This window comes from Thrips palmi, unplaced genomic scaffold (assembly GCF_012932325.1).
Source record: "Thrips palmi isolate BJ-2018 unplaced genomic scaffold, TpBJ-2018v1 HiC_scaffold_15, whole genome shotgun sequence".
Lineage (NCBI taxonomy): Eukaryota > Metazoa > Arthropoda > Insecta > Thysanoptera > Thripidae > Thrips > Thrips palmi.
This window is the reverse complement of record NW_023144624.1, coordinates 3268438-3289244: the sequence shown is the minus strand read 5'-3', so window position 1 is coordinate 3289244 and position 20807 is coordinate 3268438. Positions and strand designations below refer to the sequence as shown.

The 20807-nt window shown below is 55.4% G+C and overlaps 2 protein-coding genes across 5 annotated transcripts; one reads left to right on the top strand and one right to left on the bottom strand.

Annotated features, from left to right (window-relative positions):
- Window positions 1-2144: 2144 nt before the first annotated feature.
- Window positions 2145-15234, top strand: LOC117641809 (scavenger receptor class B member 1-like). Of its 3 annotated transcripts, none has more exons than XM_034379453.1 (9): window positions 2145-2538; window positions 6367-6548; window positions 9489-9580; window positions 9685-9845; window positions 10262-10400; window positions 10666-10869; window positions 12825-13227; window positions 13340-13485; window positions 13588-15234. In XM_034379453.1, the coding sequence occupies exons 2-9, from the start codon at window positions 6368-6370 to the stop codon at window positions 14008-14010; spliced, it is 1749 nt and encodes a 582-aa protein (XP_034235344.1). In that variant the 5' UTR covers window positions 2145-2538; window position 6367; the 3' UTR covers window positions 14011-15234. The 3 variants fall into 3 exon arrangements, with proteins under 3 accessions (XP_034235344.1, XP_034235343.1, XP_034235345.1); XM_034379452.1 differs by lacking the exon at window positions 2145-2538 and adding an exon at window positions 5110-5353; XM_034379454.1 differs by lacking the exon at window positions 2145-2538 and adding an exon at window positions 5353-5417.
- On the bottom strand, window positions 15229-20796 carry LOC117641808 (zinc finger protein 585A-like). 2 transcript variants are annotated; one of them, XM_034379449.1, is made up of 6 exons: window positions 20631-20795; window positions 20074-20144; window positions 19933-19997; window positions 19721-19809; window positions 18794-19024; window positions 15229-18693 (listed from the first exon to the last, which is right to left on the bottom strand). In XM_034379449.1, the coding sequence occupies exons 2-6, from the start codon at window positions 20131-20133 to the stop codon at window positions 15569-15571; spliced, it is 3570 nt and encodes a 1189-aa protein (XP_034235340.1). In that variant the 5' UTR covers window positions 20134-20144; window positions 20631-20795; the 3' UTR covers window positions 15229-15568. The 2 variants fall into 2 exon arrangements, with proteins under 2 accessions (XP_034235340.1, XP_034235341.1); XM_034379450.1 differs by lacking the exon at window positions 19721-19809 and having other exon boundaries at window positions 20631-20796.
- Between the last annotated feature and the right edge of the window lie 11 nt (window positions 20797-20807).

Genomic DNA, 20807 nt, shown 5'->3' with positions numbered 1-20807 from the left:
TGTGACGTCGCCGAGGGCGTCGCCGCGCTAACCACGGCAACAGCCTCGACCCGGCACCGCCGCCGCACATATTTGTGTTAGAAAAAAAAAGGTATGGCCGTCGCTTATCTTAACATGATGGCGAAAAAAAAAGTAAAGGTTCGTTTTCGTCACGTGGACTGCGGTGGGGAGACCGTAAATGTGGTCTGGTTTTCTATAAATCAGTCACCAAATGTGCAAAAGTAAGAAACAAGAAGAATGCCTCCTGATAGGAAATGGAAAGATTGGAACGCAGAAGCCCAGTGACGGCAACCGGCGCCTTAAATCAGCCGGGCCGGCCGGCCACGCCTGTGCACGGATCACGCCGTCACGTGACGCGGGGCACCCTAACCTGTTCGACTCTCCGAAGAGCCCCTCGGCTCTCGACGCAGATGCAGACATGCAGACGCGTGGCTGCGCGTGGCCGACTGTGACGTCTGTTATTGTTTTGACGAGTCTAATTGTTGTGTTTTTGGGGCGCCCGCGCCGCGCAGGCCGCGCAGGCTGGGCATCACATCCACGCGCCTCCACACAATGGCAGGGAAAAAAACGGCCAAAATCTTCGGCTTTGACTCTGCATTTTGCCGGAGGGCTGTTCGGCTAGCAGCGCAGCAGTCGGAAAGGAAAGTTGGAGGAAAATGCCCTGCGACGGCTTGCAAACTCTCCAGAGCTCCCGCGGGAGATGGCGTTAGTAGACCTGCTGGTACAGAGCCTCCCCGTGGCCGAGCGGCCGAGCGCGCACACCACTGTCACACCACCGGGGCTGGGGACGCGCGTATAAAGCCGAGTGTATGCAAATGGATGAAAATGGGTATTGGAAGAGACGGAGGCAAGTCTCGATCAACACACGCCGCACTTAACGACCTCATATATCCAAGAGGACTATTATCCGTTCAAACATTCCCAAGAGAGGAATGACGTCAGAACAATCTCCGGAGAGAGAGAGAGGCGGCGGTGCGGTGACGTCCCAAAGCCTGGATAAAAGGTCCGGGCATGGCGATGGCGATGCCGATGGCGTCACGCGGCCACTCGAGAGTTCGTGAGTCTCGAGAGTCGCGCGCCGGCCACCAGAGAAAGCCTAATTGCCATTAGCTTTAGTTTGCGGCCCGAATTAGACTCGCGGTCAGACTCCTGGACGCAGGCACGCGGCCCCGCGCCCCGGCCAAGTTCAAGTCCGTCTCCGAGCAGCCCCGACCGCTCGGCCAAAATCAAGTCCGTCTCCGAGCAGCCCCGACCGCTCGGCCAAAATCAAGTCCGTGGCCGAGCAGCCCCGACCACTCGGACAAGTTCAAGTCCGTGGCCGAGCAGCCCCGACCACTCGGCCAAGTTCAAGTCCGTCTCCGAGCAGCCCCGGCCTCTCGGCCAAGTTCAAGACCGTGGCCGAGCACCCCGGCTGCGGTGGCCGCGCGGCCTGCTTTTCCTGCTCTGCCGTGGTGGGGGTGGGGTGGCGCGGGCCGCCAGGGGCGCGCAGGCCGACCCGCAGCGCTCGGCTGGCGGCGGGCTGCCTACCGCCGCACCCCAGGCGCTCGGCGGCGGCGCGGTGGCGGCGGAGCACGGTGCACTACCGCCTCGCTGCGAACGGCGCGAACGCCACAGCGACGCCGGCCGGCCGTTTCGTGTTTTCGCTGCTTTTGGCGCCATCCGCGGGGGAATCCCTCGTCTGGCGCGATTCGGTTCAGGTCGTTAGTGCCTCGAAAAAAAACGGCAGGCGGTGACTCTCTTCGCACTTGTGTCGGAGAAGGAGAAGCAAACATGTCGAGGCGCTGGAGGAGAAGATGCCGAGTGAGACAGAGACAGGGAAAGAGGCTGCAGGTGCCTCTGGTTCACTCAGCCGGCGGTGGGGGCAGCCTGCCTGCCGAGCCTGCCGAGCCTGCCAGGCCCGATGCCTCCTCCAAGACTGGTCGAGGCTGGCCGAGGAACCAACAAAGTTACGTCTTTTTACCCGCTGCCGCCGCCCCGCGCCGCGCGCCCCGGCCCCCTCTCCCGCGGCCGCATCCTCTTCTCCTCCGCGCGGGAGGCGGCCGGGAGGCGCGCCGGGCCGGGTATCGAGTACCAATGGGGTACCGTCTTGGCCGTCTCCGCATCTTCGGGTCACAGGCTGGCCGCGCGCGCTCCAAGCGCCAGTCCGCCAGTCCAATCGCCAGGTGCCCGCCTGTCATCGCGGAGTGTCGCGGAGTGCCCCGTCGCCATCGCCCCCATCGAGGCCATTGAGTCCGAGGGGTCCCTGCGGGGAGCAGCCGCCAGCAGCCGTGCCACCCCAGTCAGTCCGAGTCCGCCCTCTTCCCAGTCGCCACGCGCCGCGCGCCACGCGCCGCCACGCCGAGTCGGGCCTAAGGCTGTTCGCGCCTCGCGCAGTGCCAGTGATTGTACGCAGTGTGTGGTGACAGTGAAACAGTGCAGCAGTGCACCAGTGATGTGACAGTGACTGGATACGCCCCGCCCGCGCCAACCACGCCGCAGGCCAACCAGGCCAACGGAGGGCTGATCTTTGTCGACGAGCAACACAGCAGCACCAGCAACGTAAGGCTCCGCGGCTCCGCACTACTCATGTAATCAACTACACTACATTGAGCCTCCCCGCCCTGCCCCGCCCCGAACTTCCCCTCTGGATGCATATGCATGCGGCGACCACTCCACTCGACGAGCCATTCATCTCCGCGCTCTCGATACTCTTTTTCCTGGCAGCTGCTTCTCTGCGGTTGAGTTTTTTTACAGCACATAAATTGCACGGTTAATCCTGGAAATGGATAGGTATTTTTAGTCGAGCGTGCGAAGTGCGGGAACCGAGGGAACGCACGGCTTCAGCTTGGGCTTCATCAGACGGGTTCCTCCGAGCGCCACGAGCACAGCGTCGACGTCGCGCCACGTTCGGTCGCGCCAGACAAACGTTCAGGACGGAAAAACAGAACAATCACACTATTTGGCTGCTTTTTATAACCGTCTGCCGGGTTCGCCGCGCTTCGCGTCGTCACGCCACCCGGGCGGCGTGGATGGCCCGATGGCCCGCGTCGTGCACCGCCCTACGACGGCGACGGCTGACGTCAAAGCGACGCCGAAATAACGCGAAAGCGACGCCGAAACGACAAATGATGGTCCTGGACCAGAGTTTTGCGGATAGTTGCAGCAGCCCCCAGCCCGGCCGGCGACCACCGCGGCCACCCCGTCCTGCATGCCCAATGACCCGAGCACGTGCGCGTCGGCTAGACGCGGCTAGACGCGACGCCACGTCGCGGGTCAAGGACGCGCCGTGACCCGCAGTGTCACTGCCAAGGACGCCAAGGGCGCCCGCGCCGCAAAAAAACACCACGTCCGCGACGTACGCACTCGACCTGGGCGCCGCGCACGCCGCTGTTCATGTCCACGTATCCATGTTCATGCCCGCGCCCGCGCCGGGTCGTCGCCCTGGTGCAGCCTTGGCCGAGGCCTTGGCACCCGTGAGGCCGCCCTTCCCCCGGCACGGCCGCGGCGCCGCGGCCCTGGTCGTGAACCCCCTGCCAGCCCTGCCCTGCCGGCCCTGCCCCTGCGCCGCGATCCTGCCCCACACTAGAGTCCTATCCCCACACCTGCCCGCACCGCGGAGGAGCGCGAGGCAGCCCAGCCCAGCGGGCCGCACTCCCTCCCCGTCGTCCCCGTCGTCCCCGTCGTCCCCGCCCCGGTCAAGCCGGCCGGCCGGCAGGTCCGCCCCCACCACCGGCGCGCCGGGAGCCGGGTCTAGTTCCGAACGGCACTCCGGCAAGGGCCGAAGCGCCGAAGGCAGCGCATACATAATGATGCACTATTAGGGCTGGACCAGGCCGCCCCGTGCCGCCGTCCGAGCGTCCCGGCGTCCCGGCGTTCCAGCGAGCCGAGCAGGCAGTCATTACGGTTCACTGCGTCGCCCTCGCCACGCCCGTCGTCGGGGTCCGAGGCGGGGTTCAAGCTCAAGCCCAGGGCGCTGAGGACGGCGCCGAGAGGCTGTGCGTGGACCTCCGGACGGCCGATGGGCGGCCTTGTGGCTGAGGGCTGAGGCCGTGGCTGAGGCTTGGGCTGTGCAAGGCCGCCTGCAGACTGATTCCGAGAGTCGTTCTCCCGTACTGATGGCACGTCCTGTATAGGTGCGAGAGAGACAGATCGACGAAAATTACTATCGGAATCAGTCTGCAGGTCGCGCTGGATTCGGAATTTGGAATCCGGGTAGGGCCAAGGCCTGGCCCCCGTCACACCGTCACACCGCCGCGCGAGTAGCTCCAGCGCCGCGGAATGCACGCGCGCGGCTTTTTATGCAAGCTCCGAATGCAGAATGCCCTTTTCTCGCACATTCTGTTCTTCAAACTGCAGCGTAAAAAAGTGCAACTGCTTGTTTGAATTCATACACTGTACGACGTACAGCCGCGGCGGCGCGCCGCAGAAGAAACCTCGTAGGATTTTAGTGGGAGCACGAGGGGCCGCGCGGGACGCGGCGGGGCGGGGTGCGGCGGGGCCCCGCTTAGGGTCACGGTGCAGCGCGCCACCCGGCGCCACTCGGTGCCACTGGGTCAAGCACATGCAGCCCCCGCAAAAAAGGACGATGCACGCCAAGAGCAAAGCCACGCGCGCAAAACGAAAAAACGAGAGCAGCCGCGGCAGTGGCGGCTTTTGGCGCGGCGTGAGGCGGCAATCGGCAATTCGATTTTGGCGCGTCTCCAGCCCGGCAGCAGCCCAGTGGTCACCGTCGCCGTCACCGGCTGGCGGCAACGCACCGCCACGCCGGTCGCGCCGGTCCGAGTTCATCTCCTCCTTCCCTCTCCGCCCCACCCTTCCGTTTTCTTTCCTTTCGAGTGTGGTTGCGGCCCGTGCCCTGCCCTGCCGCGTCCTCGATGTCGCTATACCGCCTGATGCCGGCGGAGCGAGCGACTTCACGTTATCAAACTCGTGTTTCCCAGGCGATTAGGCGTTCTGCCTGCGGCCTGCACGAACATGCTTGCCGTCCTTCTCGCACTCGCTGCGTTGCCCGCATGGCCAGCATGGCCCGGCCGCGCCGTCGTCTGCCCGCGTCTGCCGCGGCGCTGCGGCGCTGCCAGCTGATTCTGCCTTCCCCTTCCCCTTCGCCGCCACCGCCACCGCCCCCTCCAGCTCCTCCTCCCCGGACTACCTTGTTGTCAAATACCGGCGCGGCTCGAGAAACAACATGCACCGCCGAGGCCGTCCTTTTACCTAAACAACTAGTCACAATATTATGAATTCAAACTGTTTTTAATCCATTGACCAACCGTTGATTCAAGAGTATTCGACTTTTATTATTTTGAGCTGAATTTTCATTCGTGTTCGTTTTTTGGACTATGTGTCGAGGATGTCAGCTTCATGCGATGCAGATCCTGTGAGTACTAGCCAGTCTGGGAAATCGAGCCAGGTGGCCACCGCCAGTTGTATGCAAAGCCGTGGTATGAGATCTATCCTTTGACGTTGATTGGGCCCCGACGTCGCCAACGTCGCCTACCGGCACTGCGGCTACCCGGGAGAAAACCAGATCACAGCTATTGTTATTTTTTGTTGCGAGCCATCCGTGTTACCGGTTGAGAGTGTGGCTCCGGCTCCGCCAGGCTTGGCTAGGTTAGGGCGTCACGGCCGTCACTGCCAATACACTGGTGTACAGGCAGGACAAAAACAACAACCTTTCGGTCTTTTGGACGGACCGGTCTTAGGAGCCCCTCCACGCAAAATTTTCCTCTCCATCTCAATCTCTTTTTTTTTTTTTTTTTCTCTTTTCATTGCCACTTTTCTTAAACAGTGTACTGGCACTCACTGGTGAAACAGGTGCGAAATGAGAGTAATGAAACAGTTGCATTCGGCGCCTCACTAATAAAAACTTGAACGGCTAGAAGCATCGGGAGCCGTAATCTACAACAATTATCACATACCAGTCAACAACTTGAATGTAACCAAGAGAACTCACTTGAAAACAACACAAAAAATGTTGCTTTTTATTTGAAGGGAATAAACGCGTCATAGCGCAGCACCCGAAAGCCAAAAACTCGCATCCTCTTCCCTTTTTTCTTATCGGCCTCCGCGGCGGATTGTCTGTGACGCCTTGATGCTGAATATGATTGCTGATGATTCTCTAGCCGCTTTTTTCCTGCTTTTTTGCTCATTCATCAAAGCCGCGTGTCTGGCACAGGTCCCATCAGCTATTAGCTCCGCGGCTCCGCGGCCGGTTCGCCGCCCCTCCCCGTCCCGCTCCGCTACGCCCCGCCCCGCCCCGCCACGCCCCGCCCCGCCCCGCCACGCCATCCGCGGCTCGCTCTTTCACACCAATGCGGAAACCCTTCGACAGGGTGGGCCATTCGCAAGAGCACTATGGCCATTCTGACACTCTTCCTTTGTGTTTTCCAGCATGGCGCCAAACCCCGCGCCGCGCCTCACGCGCCAGCTCACCAAGCAGTACATCAGGGTGGGCCAGTCCGCCAAGAACAGGCTGTTCGGCGTGGCGCCGCACTTCATGCAGCGAGACAACGGCTCCGGTGACAAGAAGCCCCTGCAGATGCTCGTGTCGGAGAAGGGCCGCATGTCATCAGGTGAGGCGCTCTCGACGGCGACCTGGTGGGTCATGGTGGCGACGGGGTGGGCGTTGGTCGCGGCGAGGAGGGCCTTGACGGCGACCTGGTGGGTCTAAGGGGGAGACCTGGAGGGTCTTGACGGTCTCCTGATGGGTCTCGGCGGCGACGGGGTGGGCCTTGGCGGCGGCGAGGGGCCTTGACGGCGACCTGGTGGGTGTTGACGGCGACCTGGTGGCTCTTGACGGCCACCTGGTGGGTCTTGACGGCGACCTAGTGGGCCTTGGCGGCGAGGGGGTGGGCCTTGGCCGCGGCCTTCTTCGGCGACCTCAATGCGGGGGTGGTTGCGAGCGCCGCGCGCGCACAGCGCACGGGGCCGCGTCGTCCGCGTCGTCCGCGACGTGCACGTGATCCTGCCTTTAATGACACCTCGCGGCCTCCTTGACTCCTTAATTGCGACTTTGCTGTTTTACATACGTCATAGTCGGCTCGGCGCTGCGGCGCTCGGTGGCAACAACACGGACGGCGCCGCGGACCCCCTTTCCCTTGCGGCCCAAACGAGTGCGTCATCGAGGTAGTAGTTTTGGCAGTAAACAGAACACGAACACCGGTCCTCTCCCGGCAGTGGAGGATCCAGAACCGGCTTGAGGGGGGCCAAGGAGCACTCTTTACCTTGTCACAGGGGCAAAGCAGGCAAAGTATGCCTTTCTGCGTGGCCCCTGCCCCGAGGGGTCGTCAACTTGCATATCACTTCGTACACAGGCTGTATAATATTACTCTTATATTACCGCTGAAAGTCCATAAATACTACCAAATGGACTACTTGGATCATCGGTAGCATGAAAAATCGGCCTAAAAACGATAATATGGGATGTATATTACCATATATTATTGTATTACTTCGTACACGCGCGATGTGAGTTGACGACCCCTCGCCCTGCCGTCGCTGCCGGCCTGCTGCGCCGAATGAAAGGCAACGACCCTCGCGGTTCAACGACATTATGTCTTTGTATAATTCCAAAGACTCGGAGACAAGGCAGATTTCTTTTCGGCACTCGATCGCAAGAGCGCCGTCCATTCCTCTCTCGACCTCCCAGCTTACACACCGCTGTGCCGACTGCCGAAAAGGAATGTTCCACATCGCTTTAATGTCGCAGTCCTTCCCTTCCCTCACCCCGCCGGCAATCCCCGCCCGGGGCGTCCGGGTGGTTCCGGCGCGTTGACTCCCCCGGTGTCCCTGGTGTCCCTGGAGTCCCCCTGGAGTCCCTGGAGTCCCTGCGGCAGTGGCGCGGCCGGCCGATATGAGCCAACTACTAGGCATGTACAGGCAGCTCAGGAAAGTTCCCAAGTCGCGGCGCGTCCTGTGAGCGCTTCCTAAGCCAGCTCCAAAACATGTTGCAATACTCGGTGGGGCCATTTGCCCCCTCCCCCTTTCCTAGACGAGCGAGACACGGCCGCAAATCGCCCTGCACGCTGATGACCGGCCGGCCGGCCGTCCTCCTGATGGGCTACGTGGACGTCACTGCTTCGTGAGTCGTCACTGAGTCGTCGCGGCTACGCGGCCCATGCGAGAGACGAGAACTCGTCCACAACAAGTCGACGCGTGTTTTTCTGCGACCCGGCCCGACCATCGCCATCGCGTCGCGGAAAAGATTCACGCGGTGTGGGATCTGTGGCGGGTTTCTGGAGCCGGGAGCCCGGAGCCCGGAGCCGGCAGGCTGGAGGCTGGAGGGGCCCGGAGCAGCCCGGAACGCGGGAGAGAACCACTGCCGGCGACTGCTGGGCAGCCTGGGCATCCTGGGCAGCCTGGGCAACGGGCAGGACGGCGGGATGAGGCTGTTGCTGCGCCCCCCGGCGTGCGTCAGAGTGCCGGAGTGACGTCACGAGGTCCGCTCCGTTCGCACTCCACTCCCCGGCACGGTCCTTCCGACCCTCTGCCCGACAACTCGCCTCCCCGTCGAAGAATGTACCCTGTTTTTGTATCACTTTCTTGCCCTCTGTGTTGTTTTGACGTGCCAAGCGCGGGCGACCCCATTTACAGACGCCCCGCCCGGTTCCGCCCCGCCCCCCCCACCCCACCCCACCCCCCCGCGCCGCGCTCAAGTCACTACCCCCGTGGGAAAGGCGGGCCGAAGTCGACGCGGTCGCTGACCGATTGCAGACACACTCCGAGGCAATTTAGCGGTCACTAATTCGGAGCGCACGCCACGAGCATGCCACCGAGCCTGCGGACAGAGAGGAAATAAGACGACCCCGGTGACATTTCGGGACGGCGAGGTGTCCGACGCGGAACCGAAAGCGCCGTCCCGTCCCGTTTGGCTGTTTGTTTGAGGCTCGCGTCGCGGAGACGGCGGCACGGTGCGCGCCAGCACCCGGTGGGAGCGCCCGGCGAGTAGGCAGCCCGCCGAACAGGCAAGGCAGCCCGCCGAACAGGCAAGGCAGCCCGCCGAACAGGCAAGGCAGCCCGCTTTTGGGAAACGAAACGAAAACTTGACCTCTACACTACGTCGACTTGGCGGGACAGTAAAGCCCGCCGGCCCATGGTGCTAAGCAAACGCGGCGAGGGAATTCCCAGGTCCGTGTCCAGCGTAGTGACTCTGTGACTCCGCGGTGACACACAGCCCGCCACGCCCCGCCGCGACCGCGGCCAAAGGGCACGGCGACGGCCCGGCCGCGGCGGCCGCGACATGTCAATAATTGTTACTGAGAGGCACTTTGTCGGTGCTTCGCGGTGCTTCGCGGTGCTTCGCCGTGTTTCGCCGTGTTTCGCGGCGCTCGGTGGACGCCGTTACCGCCTGCAGCTGCACTGGAGGAGAGCCTCGGGCAGGTGGCCCCGGCTGCCCCGGCACGGGCACGCGGCAGAAGGACGCGGTCCTGCCTTTGTCTCCGCCCATGGCAAGGCAAGGCCCATGGCCGTGCCGACGAGGATTTGAAACTAAACCCGCGCCCTTTCTGTTGCAGTGAAACTGGGAGTGATCCTGGTTGGAGCGTTTTTAGTGGCGATAGGAATTTTACTCTCGTCGGTCCCCTGGGTCGATTTCATCATCCTGAAGGTGAGGAGGGAGCCGAGATGGTCGGCCAGCAGTATGAGACATTCGACCGCCAACAAGCGGAAGACGCGCAAAGTGAACCCACTGACGCCCCTGTCTGATTGCAGAACTTGAAGATATGGAACGGCACCTTGGCGTACTCCTACTGGCAGAAGCCCGGCGTCATTCGGCTCACCAAGGTCTACGTGTTTAACATGACGAACCAGGACGGCTTCCTGAACAACGGCGAGAAGCCTCTCCTGCAGGAGATCGGCCCGTTTGTCTACAGGTGGGCCTCTTTTTCTGGCGCTTGCGCGCGCTACACTGCTAATACGAGGCTCATATCGCACTGGATGGTGCCAAGCCAATTAGAGGCGTCAATGATGATGCATTCGGCGTGCTTGCCGGCGCCCGGGCGGGTTTTCCTTCCTGTAATCCGCTCTCATCGGCAGCCGCCAAGCCGCCAAGCCCGCGGGACTGGCGGGACTCAGGCGAGCCAGTCGCGGCACTTCGCGCGCCGCCAAACACTGGTTCGCCTTGAGTTTAACCCGTCCGAGCAGCGGGCACTGTCGCCTGCATATCTTTAAACTTCACAAATGCACGTCGGCATTTGGCGTGTGCATTTGGAGAGTGGAAAGGCGCTATTACGACGATTGGTCCGACCGGCACTAATGGATTGCGGTGGATGCGATGGTCGCTTTGCAGAGAGGACATGGAGAAGGTGAACATTGCGTTCCACGACAACGGCACCGTCAGCTTCCAGCATCGCAAGATCCTGCGCTTCGTCCCGGAGATGTCGGTGGACCGAAAAACCAAGATCGTGCTGCCGAACATTCCCTTACTGGTGAGTTGCAAGTCCGCGCGCGCCGTCCTGACGCCATGCCGCCAGGCCGTCGTCAGGCCGTCGGGCAAAGCGACCTCACAAATCACGTCTCCTCTCCGGCGGCGCGGCGGCGCGTGCCTTGCGGCTTGCATGGGCCTGCCGCGTGACGGTGGGCGCCATCGCCATGGAGCCACGCCGCCGTTGTGTCCCCAGGCCGGCCACCGGCCAGTGTCCCCTTCGCTCACGGTTTTTGGTTTTGCTGACGGTTTTTGGTTTCGCTCCGCAGACGCTGTCCACGCACGTGTCCAGCTCGTTCCCGCTGGTGCAGTTCGTGGTGAGCACGGGCGCGCGCACGATGGGCCTCAAGCCCTTCGTGCAGCTGACGGCGGACCAGCTCCTCTTCGGCTACGACGACACGCTGGTGCGCCTAGCGCACAGCGTGTTCCCCAAGCACCTCCGTCCGCAGGCGCAGATGGGCCTGCTCTTGGGGGTGAGTTGCAAAACCAACCCTCGAACCCTTGCACAGTGGGCCAGAAGACCGGCGGAGGTGCCAAAACTCGAAACGCGTTTTGAGCTCCATAGTCGCTAAACTGGTCTTCTGGCCCACCGTGCCTCACCGCCCCGTCTCCCTCACACCCCTTCGGAGCGCCCCTTTAGCTTGCCAGGAAGATCGACTTATCGGCGGCCGTCCTTCCCTCTCGACGTTAACGTGATCGATTATCCCCGCTTGCCATTCGACCATTCGACCGCGCGGATCGCGAAGTCACGCGACGCGGCGACGCGGCCGAGGGTCCAAAGCTCGAAATTTGAATAAAAGCGGGCCAATGAGTGCGGGGCGCGCCTTTGCGCCATTACCCAGACAATCGGCTGCAGGCTCATTCCGAAACGGCGCTCTGTCTCTCTCGCTCCCATGCAGGGCGCCCCAATGAGGTAGATGAGTTCGAGAGAGACGAAGCGACAAACCTCTGTTTCGGATTCACAGCGAGAGCTTATCGCGTCGCGTTGAATGGAGGTACTAGTACTTCGGGCCGACCGCGGCATCGAAACGCAGAGCGGCGCTGGGCCGCGCTGCTGGGGTGCTTCACGTCCGACAGGGAACTGAGTTGGAACGGACAACATCGCACGGGAGCCGCGGTGTCCAGTGACTCGATCGCTGATGATAACTAAAGCAGTCATATCCGGTTGAACCTCGGGTCGATTTATCCGGAATAACCAATTCTCTGCTTGGCGGCGACGTCGTAATGCTGTCGACTGCAGTGGGGCACACTGATAAGAGGCCTCCTGGTCCGCCAAGCTTACCGAACCGCGCCGCGGGCCACACACGTTCGCGTGAATCTCACGCCACATCCTCTGCCGCGTCGTGCAGGAGTGTGGCCAGCGGGCAGACTCCGAGCAGTGCTCCGCAGCTCGGCCTCTCTCAGCCACTCGGTGCGGCCCGTGAGCGCGAGAGAGACGGAGCGACGAAAGCGGTGTTTGGAGCCAGCCCGCCGCGGCACCTCGCGGTCGACGGCTGCGGTCGCCTCGCCGCTGCCGTTTAGCGGTGGAGGAGCTAACCGCTGATTTCCAACCGCGTCTTTAATCAACAAGACGACCACCGCGCCAAAAAAAAATCCGCGAATTTGCCGCAAGTTTCCTCGTCCCTGCTGTCGCGATTCCCAAAAGGATCGGATCGGCTTGAATGACGTTTGGACGGCTGCTATACGCTGCCAAAGGAGTAAGGCCGGGGGGGCCTTTGTGTAAACGAACCCAGCAGAACCGGTCGAACGTGTATGACGAATCCTGCCCGTATGTACTGTGGGCGAGTAAATTTCATTCTTAGAACACTGGCGAAAAGTCAAGCCTGTGTTTTGGCGGCGTTTGCTAAGCGGTGGTTTTCCATTCACAGTTCACACACGGTCGTGCGGGGGAGCGTGGCCGCAGCAGTCGGGACGGGGTGGTCGCGAGCATCGCGAGTCGCACTGAAAAGCATGTTATGCCGGCAAAGGAATGTTTTGCTGACTAACTAGGCTGCGCGTTGGGCCTTCGCGAAGGCCAAACGCGAAGGGGACTGACTTGGCCATGCGGAAGGCGCGTGGACGGTGCGGTGCCGACCGACGAAAGCTCCTTGAGCGTCAATTAACAGGTCCCCGTGTTTATCCAGGCTCCCTGTTCTGTCTGATGTGTTTTCCTCCGTCAATTTCTTCTTGCCTCGGATAGGATAAGCAGCTAAAGCGCGTGGCGTCTGAAAAAAGGAAGAGAAAACGAGTGTCGGGCGCGGTGACGTGCTGAGCGTGCCGCGAGTGTGCCGCGTGGCGCCGTTGCTGACGTCAAGGGGTTGTGTCGCGAACCGTTGAATTATCCCGGCCCCAAAGTCCAGGGCTGCCAATGCCGAGAGTTTCCTGCAGCGGGGCCTTCGGTGTTCGGCATTCCTCGCTTTCTAACGGCGCCGTTTTGTGGTTTGCGCAGCGAAACGGCACGCTGGACGAGGTGTCCACCATCTACACGGGGCACGCCGGCATGGAGGAGTTCGGCTACATCGACACCCTGAACGGGCGCAAGGAGCTGCCCTACTGGCAGAGCAGCCCCTGCAACTCCATCAAGGGCTCGGAGGGCTCAGTGTGGCCACCGCGCGCCGCCACGCAGTCCGACCACCTGTCCGTGTACGACAAGGACCTGTGCCGGGTGCTGCCGCTGACGCGACGCTCCTCCGCCACCGATGATGCCTCCGGCATCTTCGCGGACCTCTACACCCCGTCCGATGACGCCTTCACGCCGACGGCCCCCGAGAACTTGTGCTTCTGCGAGGACCCCGGCAACCCCGAGTCGTGCCCGCCCAAGGGCCTGCAGAACATCGCCCCCTGCCAGTACGGTGAGTTGGGCTGGGCTAACAAGTTGGCCCGGCGCGGCGCGGCGCGGCACCGCGTTTGTTGTTCGTTGGCCGGACGGACGGGGAATTTCAACAAGCTGTGCCGTGTTTGCAGAGGCCCCGGTCTACTTGTCGTACCCGCACTTCCTCGACGCCGACCCGACCCTGGTGGAGGCCGTGAACGGCCTGAACCCGGACCCCGAGGTGCACGGCACCTTCTTCAAGATCCAGCCCAAGCTGGGCGTCACCATCTCCGCCAAGGTATGAGTCACTGCCGGTTGGGTTGCCTATCCCCTCGGCGCTGCCGCGCTGCCCGTCTTCGCTCCGTTGCTGACCCTCTGCCTCTCCGTGTCCGCTTCGCAGGTGCGCGTGCAGGCCAACCTGTGGGTGCGCAACGCGGCGCACGTGGGCGCCGTCTCCAAGTTCCCCACCATCGTGTTCCCGCTCATGTGGCTGGAGGAGGGCGTGGAGGAGCTGACGCCCGCCATCCAGCGCTGGGTGTACCTGGCCACGACGGTGGCAGAGACGGCCGTGCCCGTGTGCACGTACGGCGCCATCGTGGTGGGGCTGGCGATGCTGGCGGGCGTGTTCGTGCAGTCGTACCGCAAGGTGGTGTTCACGAGGGAGAACCTGGAGAAGGGCAAGGAGAAGCTCAGGAGGGGCTCGTCCTTCCTCGTCAACGGCCAGCACCGGCTACTCATCCTCAGGGATTCGTACTCGCTGCTCAACGCGACGCCGGAGGACGCCACAGATATGGACCCGGACCCGGGGAGGGATAGTCCCTGAGTCTGCGTCTGCGAGGGCCTTCCCTCTCGCTCCCTGGGGTCCGTCCTGCAGGGCCATTCTAGTCCACAATCAACTTAATTTATTGGAAGCTGTGATCTGCTGCGCCGGGCCCGGCCGCCCGGCCTCTGGGGCCACACATTGTGCACGGCTTACGGCTCGCGCGTTGCTCCTGATTTTTGCGCTGTGTTAGGAGGTCCTCTGTTAGGTCCATACGTTAGTTTGTAAGCGGACAGGGTCATGGGGAGGAAGCGGTTCCTGCCATCCTCTGCGGGGTTTCGACTGCCGGTTTGAGTCTCCTGGAGGCGGAAGGTCTACCGATCCCCCCTTTTTTGTTTAATCAATTTGCTCTCTTTACGAGGTAAAAAACGCTATTTGCTCACACTTGGGCTGGTTTGCTCTCGCAAATCAGCCTCCTACGTTGCTCACGATTTTTAGAATTTTAACAAATATCTTAATTCTAAGGATAGCTTTTTGTGTGTTAACAAATTTCTCTAACTCTCTGTTATCTATTTTCTGTTGTAAGGATTAGTGTATTCATTCATCCAAATATGACTGTGATCATTAATTAAAATTTTGTTTATAATGCTCAATGCTTTTCTGTTATCTTAGGAAAATTAATAATGTGAAGAATACATTTAAATGTATTAAGCCAATCATACAGACCATTACTATTTATATTGCATGTGCTGTGCCAATCTTTGAGCAAAACATTTTTGAGGCACCTAGTGGAACCTCCCTCAATTTCATTTTACTTGTTTCCCTACCAATGTCAAACTCAATTTACCATAATGTTCCTTCTGTCATGAGAACATCATAAAAATATAAAATGAATTTGCAGCGAGATTTGATATATCAACTCAGTTTTGTGTAATTTTACTCTTACAAATAGCGTAATTTTAACTATTTATGGAGTTGTGAGCGTGTAAGTCCCTTGTCAAAGCCCAGTAGGAGATGAAAGTATTTCATAGACTGAACTTTACTATTGGTGCTGAGTTTTAATAGAAAATAATGTACAAAGATATTTTAATGAGTTTATGTTTGTTCATAGATAGACCTTGTTGTTTTTCAAAATTATAGTGCCAGATTTTTACTCCAAATGGAACATACTATGACAACTTTGTCTCTAAATTTGCACTATAATGTGAAGCTCAAGTTGCTGTGATGGATGCTACATATTTTGTGTGTGTATTGTGTATGTAAATAAATAGAACACAGTAGTTTTCATTCATATTGCTATTATTTAATGTCATCATATTTTAAACAAGTTAACAATCTCTATAAAAGAAAGTTTCTTAATGCAAAACTAAATTGAACACAGTAATAATAAAAGTGGATCTCAGAAACATTTGACAGTTATAACATGAAATAACATAATGTTTACATCATCTTTATACATAAACAAAACAATTATGATTACCCACTTAAAGGATAGAAACTTTACTCAAAAATATACTGCAACATAGTGGAAATGAAAATTATTGCTTAAATTAAACACAACTGTCAACAAGGTATCACAAGTCTATGTCATTTGTTCATAGTACAACTAAATTGCCAACATCTACGTTCTAGGAGCAGAAGATGAAGCTTCAGTCTCATGGAGTTTCCTATGCTTTTTAAAAGTATTGCGATGAGTAAATCTTTCTCTACAGAAGGGACACTGATAAGGCTTCTCGCCTGTGTGAATACGAGTGTGAGATTTAAGGTGGGCACTTTGAGTAAATCGTTCTCCACACTCTGAGCAAACAAAGGGCTTCTCACCAGTGTGAGTGTAGGAATGACGCTTGAGACTGCTCTTGTCTGCAAAGCTTTCCGAACAATCCGTGCAAGCAAACGGTTTCTCCCCAGTATGCCTGAGGATATGCCTTTTCAAGTTATTCATCCTTCCAAATTGCTCCCCGCACTCTGGACAAGAAAACAGTCTATCATCAGCAGAGGGCAGACAGTGACTTTTGGCATGACTTAACAGAGAGAATGTTTCGCCACACGTTTCACATTTGTGTGGTTTCATGGGGGCATGCATTCTTGAATGTCTTCTCAAATTACTCCTTTCAGTAAATTTTTCTTCACACTGAGTACAACCAAAAGGCTTCTCACCAGAATGGGTGCGGTTGTGGGAGATAAGATGAGTCTTCTGGCTGAATCTCTCTCCACACTCTGGACAAACATAAGGACGGACACCGGAATGTGTGAGGGCGTGGCGCCTCAAAACGCCGCTGTCACTAAACTGTTTACTGCAAGTATGACAATGGTACGGCCTCTCCCCAGTGTGTATTCTACTGTGCTGCTTCAGGTTACTTAATCGAGAGAAAGTCTCACCACACTCTGTGCAAATAAAAGGCCTTTCCCCAGTATGAGTCATCATATGTCTCTTTAGATCAACATTGTCCAAGAACGACTTATCACATTCACTACAAGGGAATGGTTTCCGATCCAGGTGAGTAAGTGCATGACGAGAAAGGTGACTCCTGCGTGCAAAGCGCTCCCCACAATGATCACATGTGTGGGGCTTTTGAACCAAATGAGATCTACTATGGACTTTGAGGTCATCCTCTTCCAAAAACTTTTGCTCACAGACAGGACAAGAAAATAACTCATGGGTCAAATCCGTATGACTAACTAAATGGTTGTTCATGTCACTTTCTATCACATACTCTTGGCAGTGCATACATCTGACATACTTCGGCTCAACTTTGTGAGCTTGCTCATGTTCTTCTAATTGAGACCGTAATGCAAACTGCTCATGACAAAACTGACATTCAATTATTTCAGAGTGAGTTTTAAGATGTATTCTTAAGTTATGCTTACGTGCAAAATGATCTCCACATTTAATGCAAGCAAAGGGTTTCTCTCCTGAATGCACTCTAGCATGTCGTTTCAAATCAATTTTGTCAACAAATGATTTCTCACAGAGTTCACAGACGAAAGGGCGCTCCCCAGTATGCTTACGCTGATGACGTTGAAGGTTGCTGCTCCTTGTAAAACTTTCTCCACAGAAGCTGCAATGATATGGCCTTTCTCCTGTGTGAGTCATAAGGTGACGTTTTAGGTCAAAGTTATCCACAAAGCCATCACCACATTCTGGGCACTTGTGAGGCTTGTCACCTGTATGAATGATACTGTGCCGCCTGAGGTTACTGCTGCGAGCAAACTGATCACCACAAACTTGGCATCTGTAAGGCTTCTCACCAGAATGAGTCATCAAATGCCTTTTAAGATCAACATTGTCCATGAATTCCTTGCTACAATGAGGACAGGGATATGGTTTGTGTCCTGTGTGAGTCATTGCATGCCGTTTCAAATGACCCAATCGTCCAAATCTCTCTCCACACTGAGGGCAGGGATGAGGCCTATGAAGAGCTCGGTGCCTCTCAAGATCATCACCATCTTTGAAAATCTTCCAGCAAGTTGTGCACACAAATGGCTTATCTTTGTTGTGAGTGAAAGCATGTTTACGAAGTTGAACATTATTGGGAAAATGCTCCCCACACTCTCCACAAGCAAGAAGCTTTGTTGACACTGAATCAGTCGAGCGAGGAGGTAATTCACCATGGCGATAAGGCGCTGACTTTCCACTGCTGGAGGACATGCTGGTTTCTATGTAGTTAATACTGTTGCCACTTGCAACTGCAGCCTCAGCTATGGTGGCTTCCATGCCATTGACACCTTCTTGGTGCAATGTCAGAGGCACAAGAGATGGCATAGGCACTGGTAGGGGGAGTTGCATCGAAGGAAGTCCCAATGACAGAGGCACCATTATCGTCATAGATTGGGCACTACTTGTAGGCGTGCTTACTGCAGTCACTTGTACAGGCTGAAGCGTCTGCGTCATATTCGCTGAAGTTGTGACAGTAAGTGCTTGCCCCAACGTCTGAGACATGCTAGAAGGAGCACTTGTTACAACAATGGACTGACCATGCTCCTGAGTGGGAATCGTCATATGAATAGGAACAAGAGTATTTGTTGGATGTGGAGATGCCTCCTTATGTGGGTCATGTTGTGGTATAGTAGATACCACGACTTGATGCCGATGCTGCGGCTGATGCTGAACTTGAACTTGCACCACTGCTTGTTGGCCTTGGGCCTGGGCTTGAGCTTGGGCTTGAGCTTGAGCTTGTGCCTGGGCTTGAGCTTGAGCCTGGGCTTGGGCCTGTGCCTGCATGTGAGCCTGGACCTGAGCCTGAACCTGAGCTTGAACTTGTGCTTGCACTTCTTGAACTTGTTGGGCCTGAGCTTGGGCCTGAGCCTGGGCTTGCGCATGAGCTTGTGCCTGGGCCTGCGCATGTGCTTGCGCCTGAGCTTGAGCCTGAGCTTGAGCCTGAGCTTGAGCCTGAGCCTGAGCTTGGACATGGGCTTGAGCCTGAGCTTGAACTTGGGCCTGTACTGACTGCGAGAGTGTATCCATGAAATGAAACTGCGACAGGTGGTGTTCTCCGATGTGCAGCTGGGGTTGCAATAGAACATGATGAGCCTGAGTCTGCGCTTCTGTTTGATGTTTGACCTGGGTGATGCTGCCGGGGCTGTACACCTGTGGAGCCTGTTGATGAAGAGACTGTTGCATGGCCGGTGCAGGTGCATGATGGGAATTTTGCAGGGAATGTTGTTTTCTTTGACATCGCTTTTTATGTTTTTCTAGATATGCTGGTGAAGTGCTGACTGTGGGACACCATGGACATGGATAACCCTCTGCAAAAAAAGGAAGATTCAAATTAAAAACCATACAAAAATATTTTTAAAAATAATGTTGATTATTAATTTACTGCAAGATACATCAAATATTACTTACGGGGATTCCCTTCTGGTCTTCTGTTGATCTCTGGAGCAAGACTTTGAGTCATTAAGGGATTTACATTTGAGAGAACTGTTACTGTAGGTGCATCAGCTGTGGTCGCCATCATTGCTGAACTTTGTTGGTCTGACTTGATTCCCCGGCAATATTTTTTATGTTTGTCAAGATATGCCTGGCTAGTGAATGCAACCACACATGTTGGGCATGGAAACATATCACTTGTTGTACCTGCAACAAAAGAAGTCCAACAAATTACGAAAAAATATACTAGAAGATAAAATAGAAGTCAAAACATTATATGTGATGTGAGTGGCATTTAAATATGATCTGTATTGACAGTGACATAAGCAGTAAACACTAATACAAAATGCATCACCTATCACAACTACTCAAAAATGATTTTAAAAAACACAAATCAATAAATTATAACTTTACATTCAAATTACCGTAAAATAATTGTAAAATTTTCCACTAACACAAAAGCAAAATTTTCTGAACTAGCAGCTTTAACTTGACAGGCAGCAAGTCAGCCCCACTTGCCTGTTAAGAGGATAAGGTACCTGATCCATTTACCAAGGTTTCATCCAAAATTAAGACCAAGTTAAATACTGAATGCCAAATGGAAGAAGTAATGATTACAAGGAAAGAGCAAAATGTTGCATGAGAAAAAAAACAACAACTCAGGAGTATGAAAAGTGGTTTCACAGACTGAAAACTGTAGCAGCAAAGTAGTTAAAATAAGAAATATGCAATGGCATTAAGGACTCCAGCAATATGCAATACTGCTTTGAATTTTTCATCAAGTTACAAGTGTAATTGGTTTGGTATAATCATAATGGCCTAAGGTTGTCTGAACCAATCCGACCATTAAGGTAAACTGTCTTTAAAAAATGTGGGGGGAAAAAATCTTTGAAAGAAGTTCACCTGGACTGCTCTTCACATTGACGTCCTCTAGATCTTTGATTTCTTGTTCTAACCAGGCCATATCTAGCATCATAGTAAGTTTCTTGGGTCTGTGAAATCAACAACAAAAATATTTAAAATGCAAGGCATAGAACTAGCATGCACAATCACTCACGGACAAAAAAAGAAGACATCTACAGAAACTAGTAGTCAAGTCTACATCAAACAAGTACCTGCATGAGCCGGGGGATGATGATTCTGTGGGCTGGGCTTCAACTCTTGTTGTCTTTCCAAATGGCTATTTTTGGAGAAAAATGATCTTTAATGCCTTTTACAAAAATAAAGTATTAGTTCAAGAAATCACACTAGCTTACCTCCCAAGGAACGTTGTCGGATACAAGCACTGGGTGGTTGACTGGGCTTGGATTTGCCATGTTTCGTTAGTCTGTAAAATAAAATAAAATAGATTGAACACAAACGGAGAAATGTGCCTCACAGAAAGATGTTGTTGATCTATCACACGTAAATCTCATGAGCCTTGGTTCCTGAAAAATGAACTGTTGGCATGGACCCACATAAGTATTACATAAAATGAAACACAAAGCAGCCATGGGATAAGTCAAATATTGGTGAAGACAACAACTCATGACACAAGCTTGATTTGAACAATAATAAACAACATAATAATGAAAAGTGTTCGCAGACATAAAGGAAGTGATATAAATACAAAAATACGAAAAAACAGAACCTAGAGGATAATCTTCACCTGTGTCACAAACTCGACACTACAAGAAGTGGAAAACTTCTTGAAAACGCGTTTAATTGAGAAAATAAATATTACAGGGAGTAGGTGTAGGTTAAGTTGAAGTCATACAAGCCGTCAAAGCACAGGTCAAACGCAGAGTCTCTAAACAAAATATAGAAAGCTTACCATTACAGATGGGACAACTTGTCAAAATTTACAGTTTTCTTTCAGAAAACACGGTAAATGTCGAGAAAAACAGACACTGAAACTCACAAAACAACAAATCCTAAGGATTCGCAGCTTTGAGTGCTTTGAGAAGAGAAGCCATTATCACTGCTTTCTACAAAAGCTACGAAGCGTATC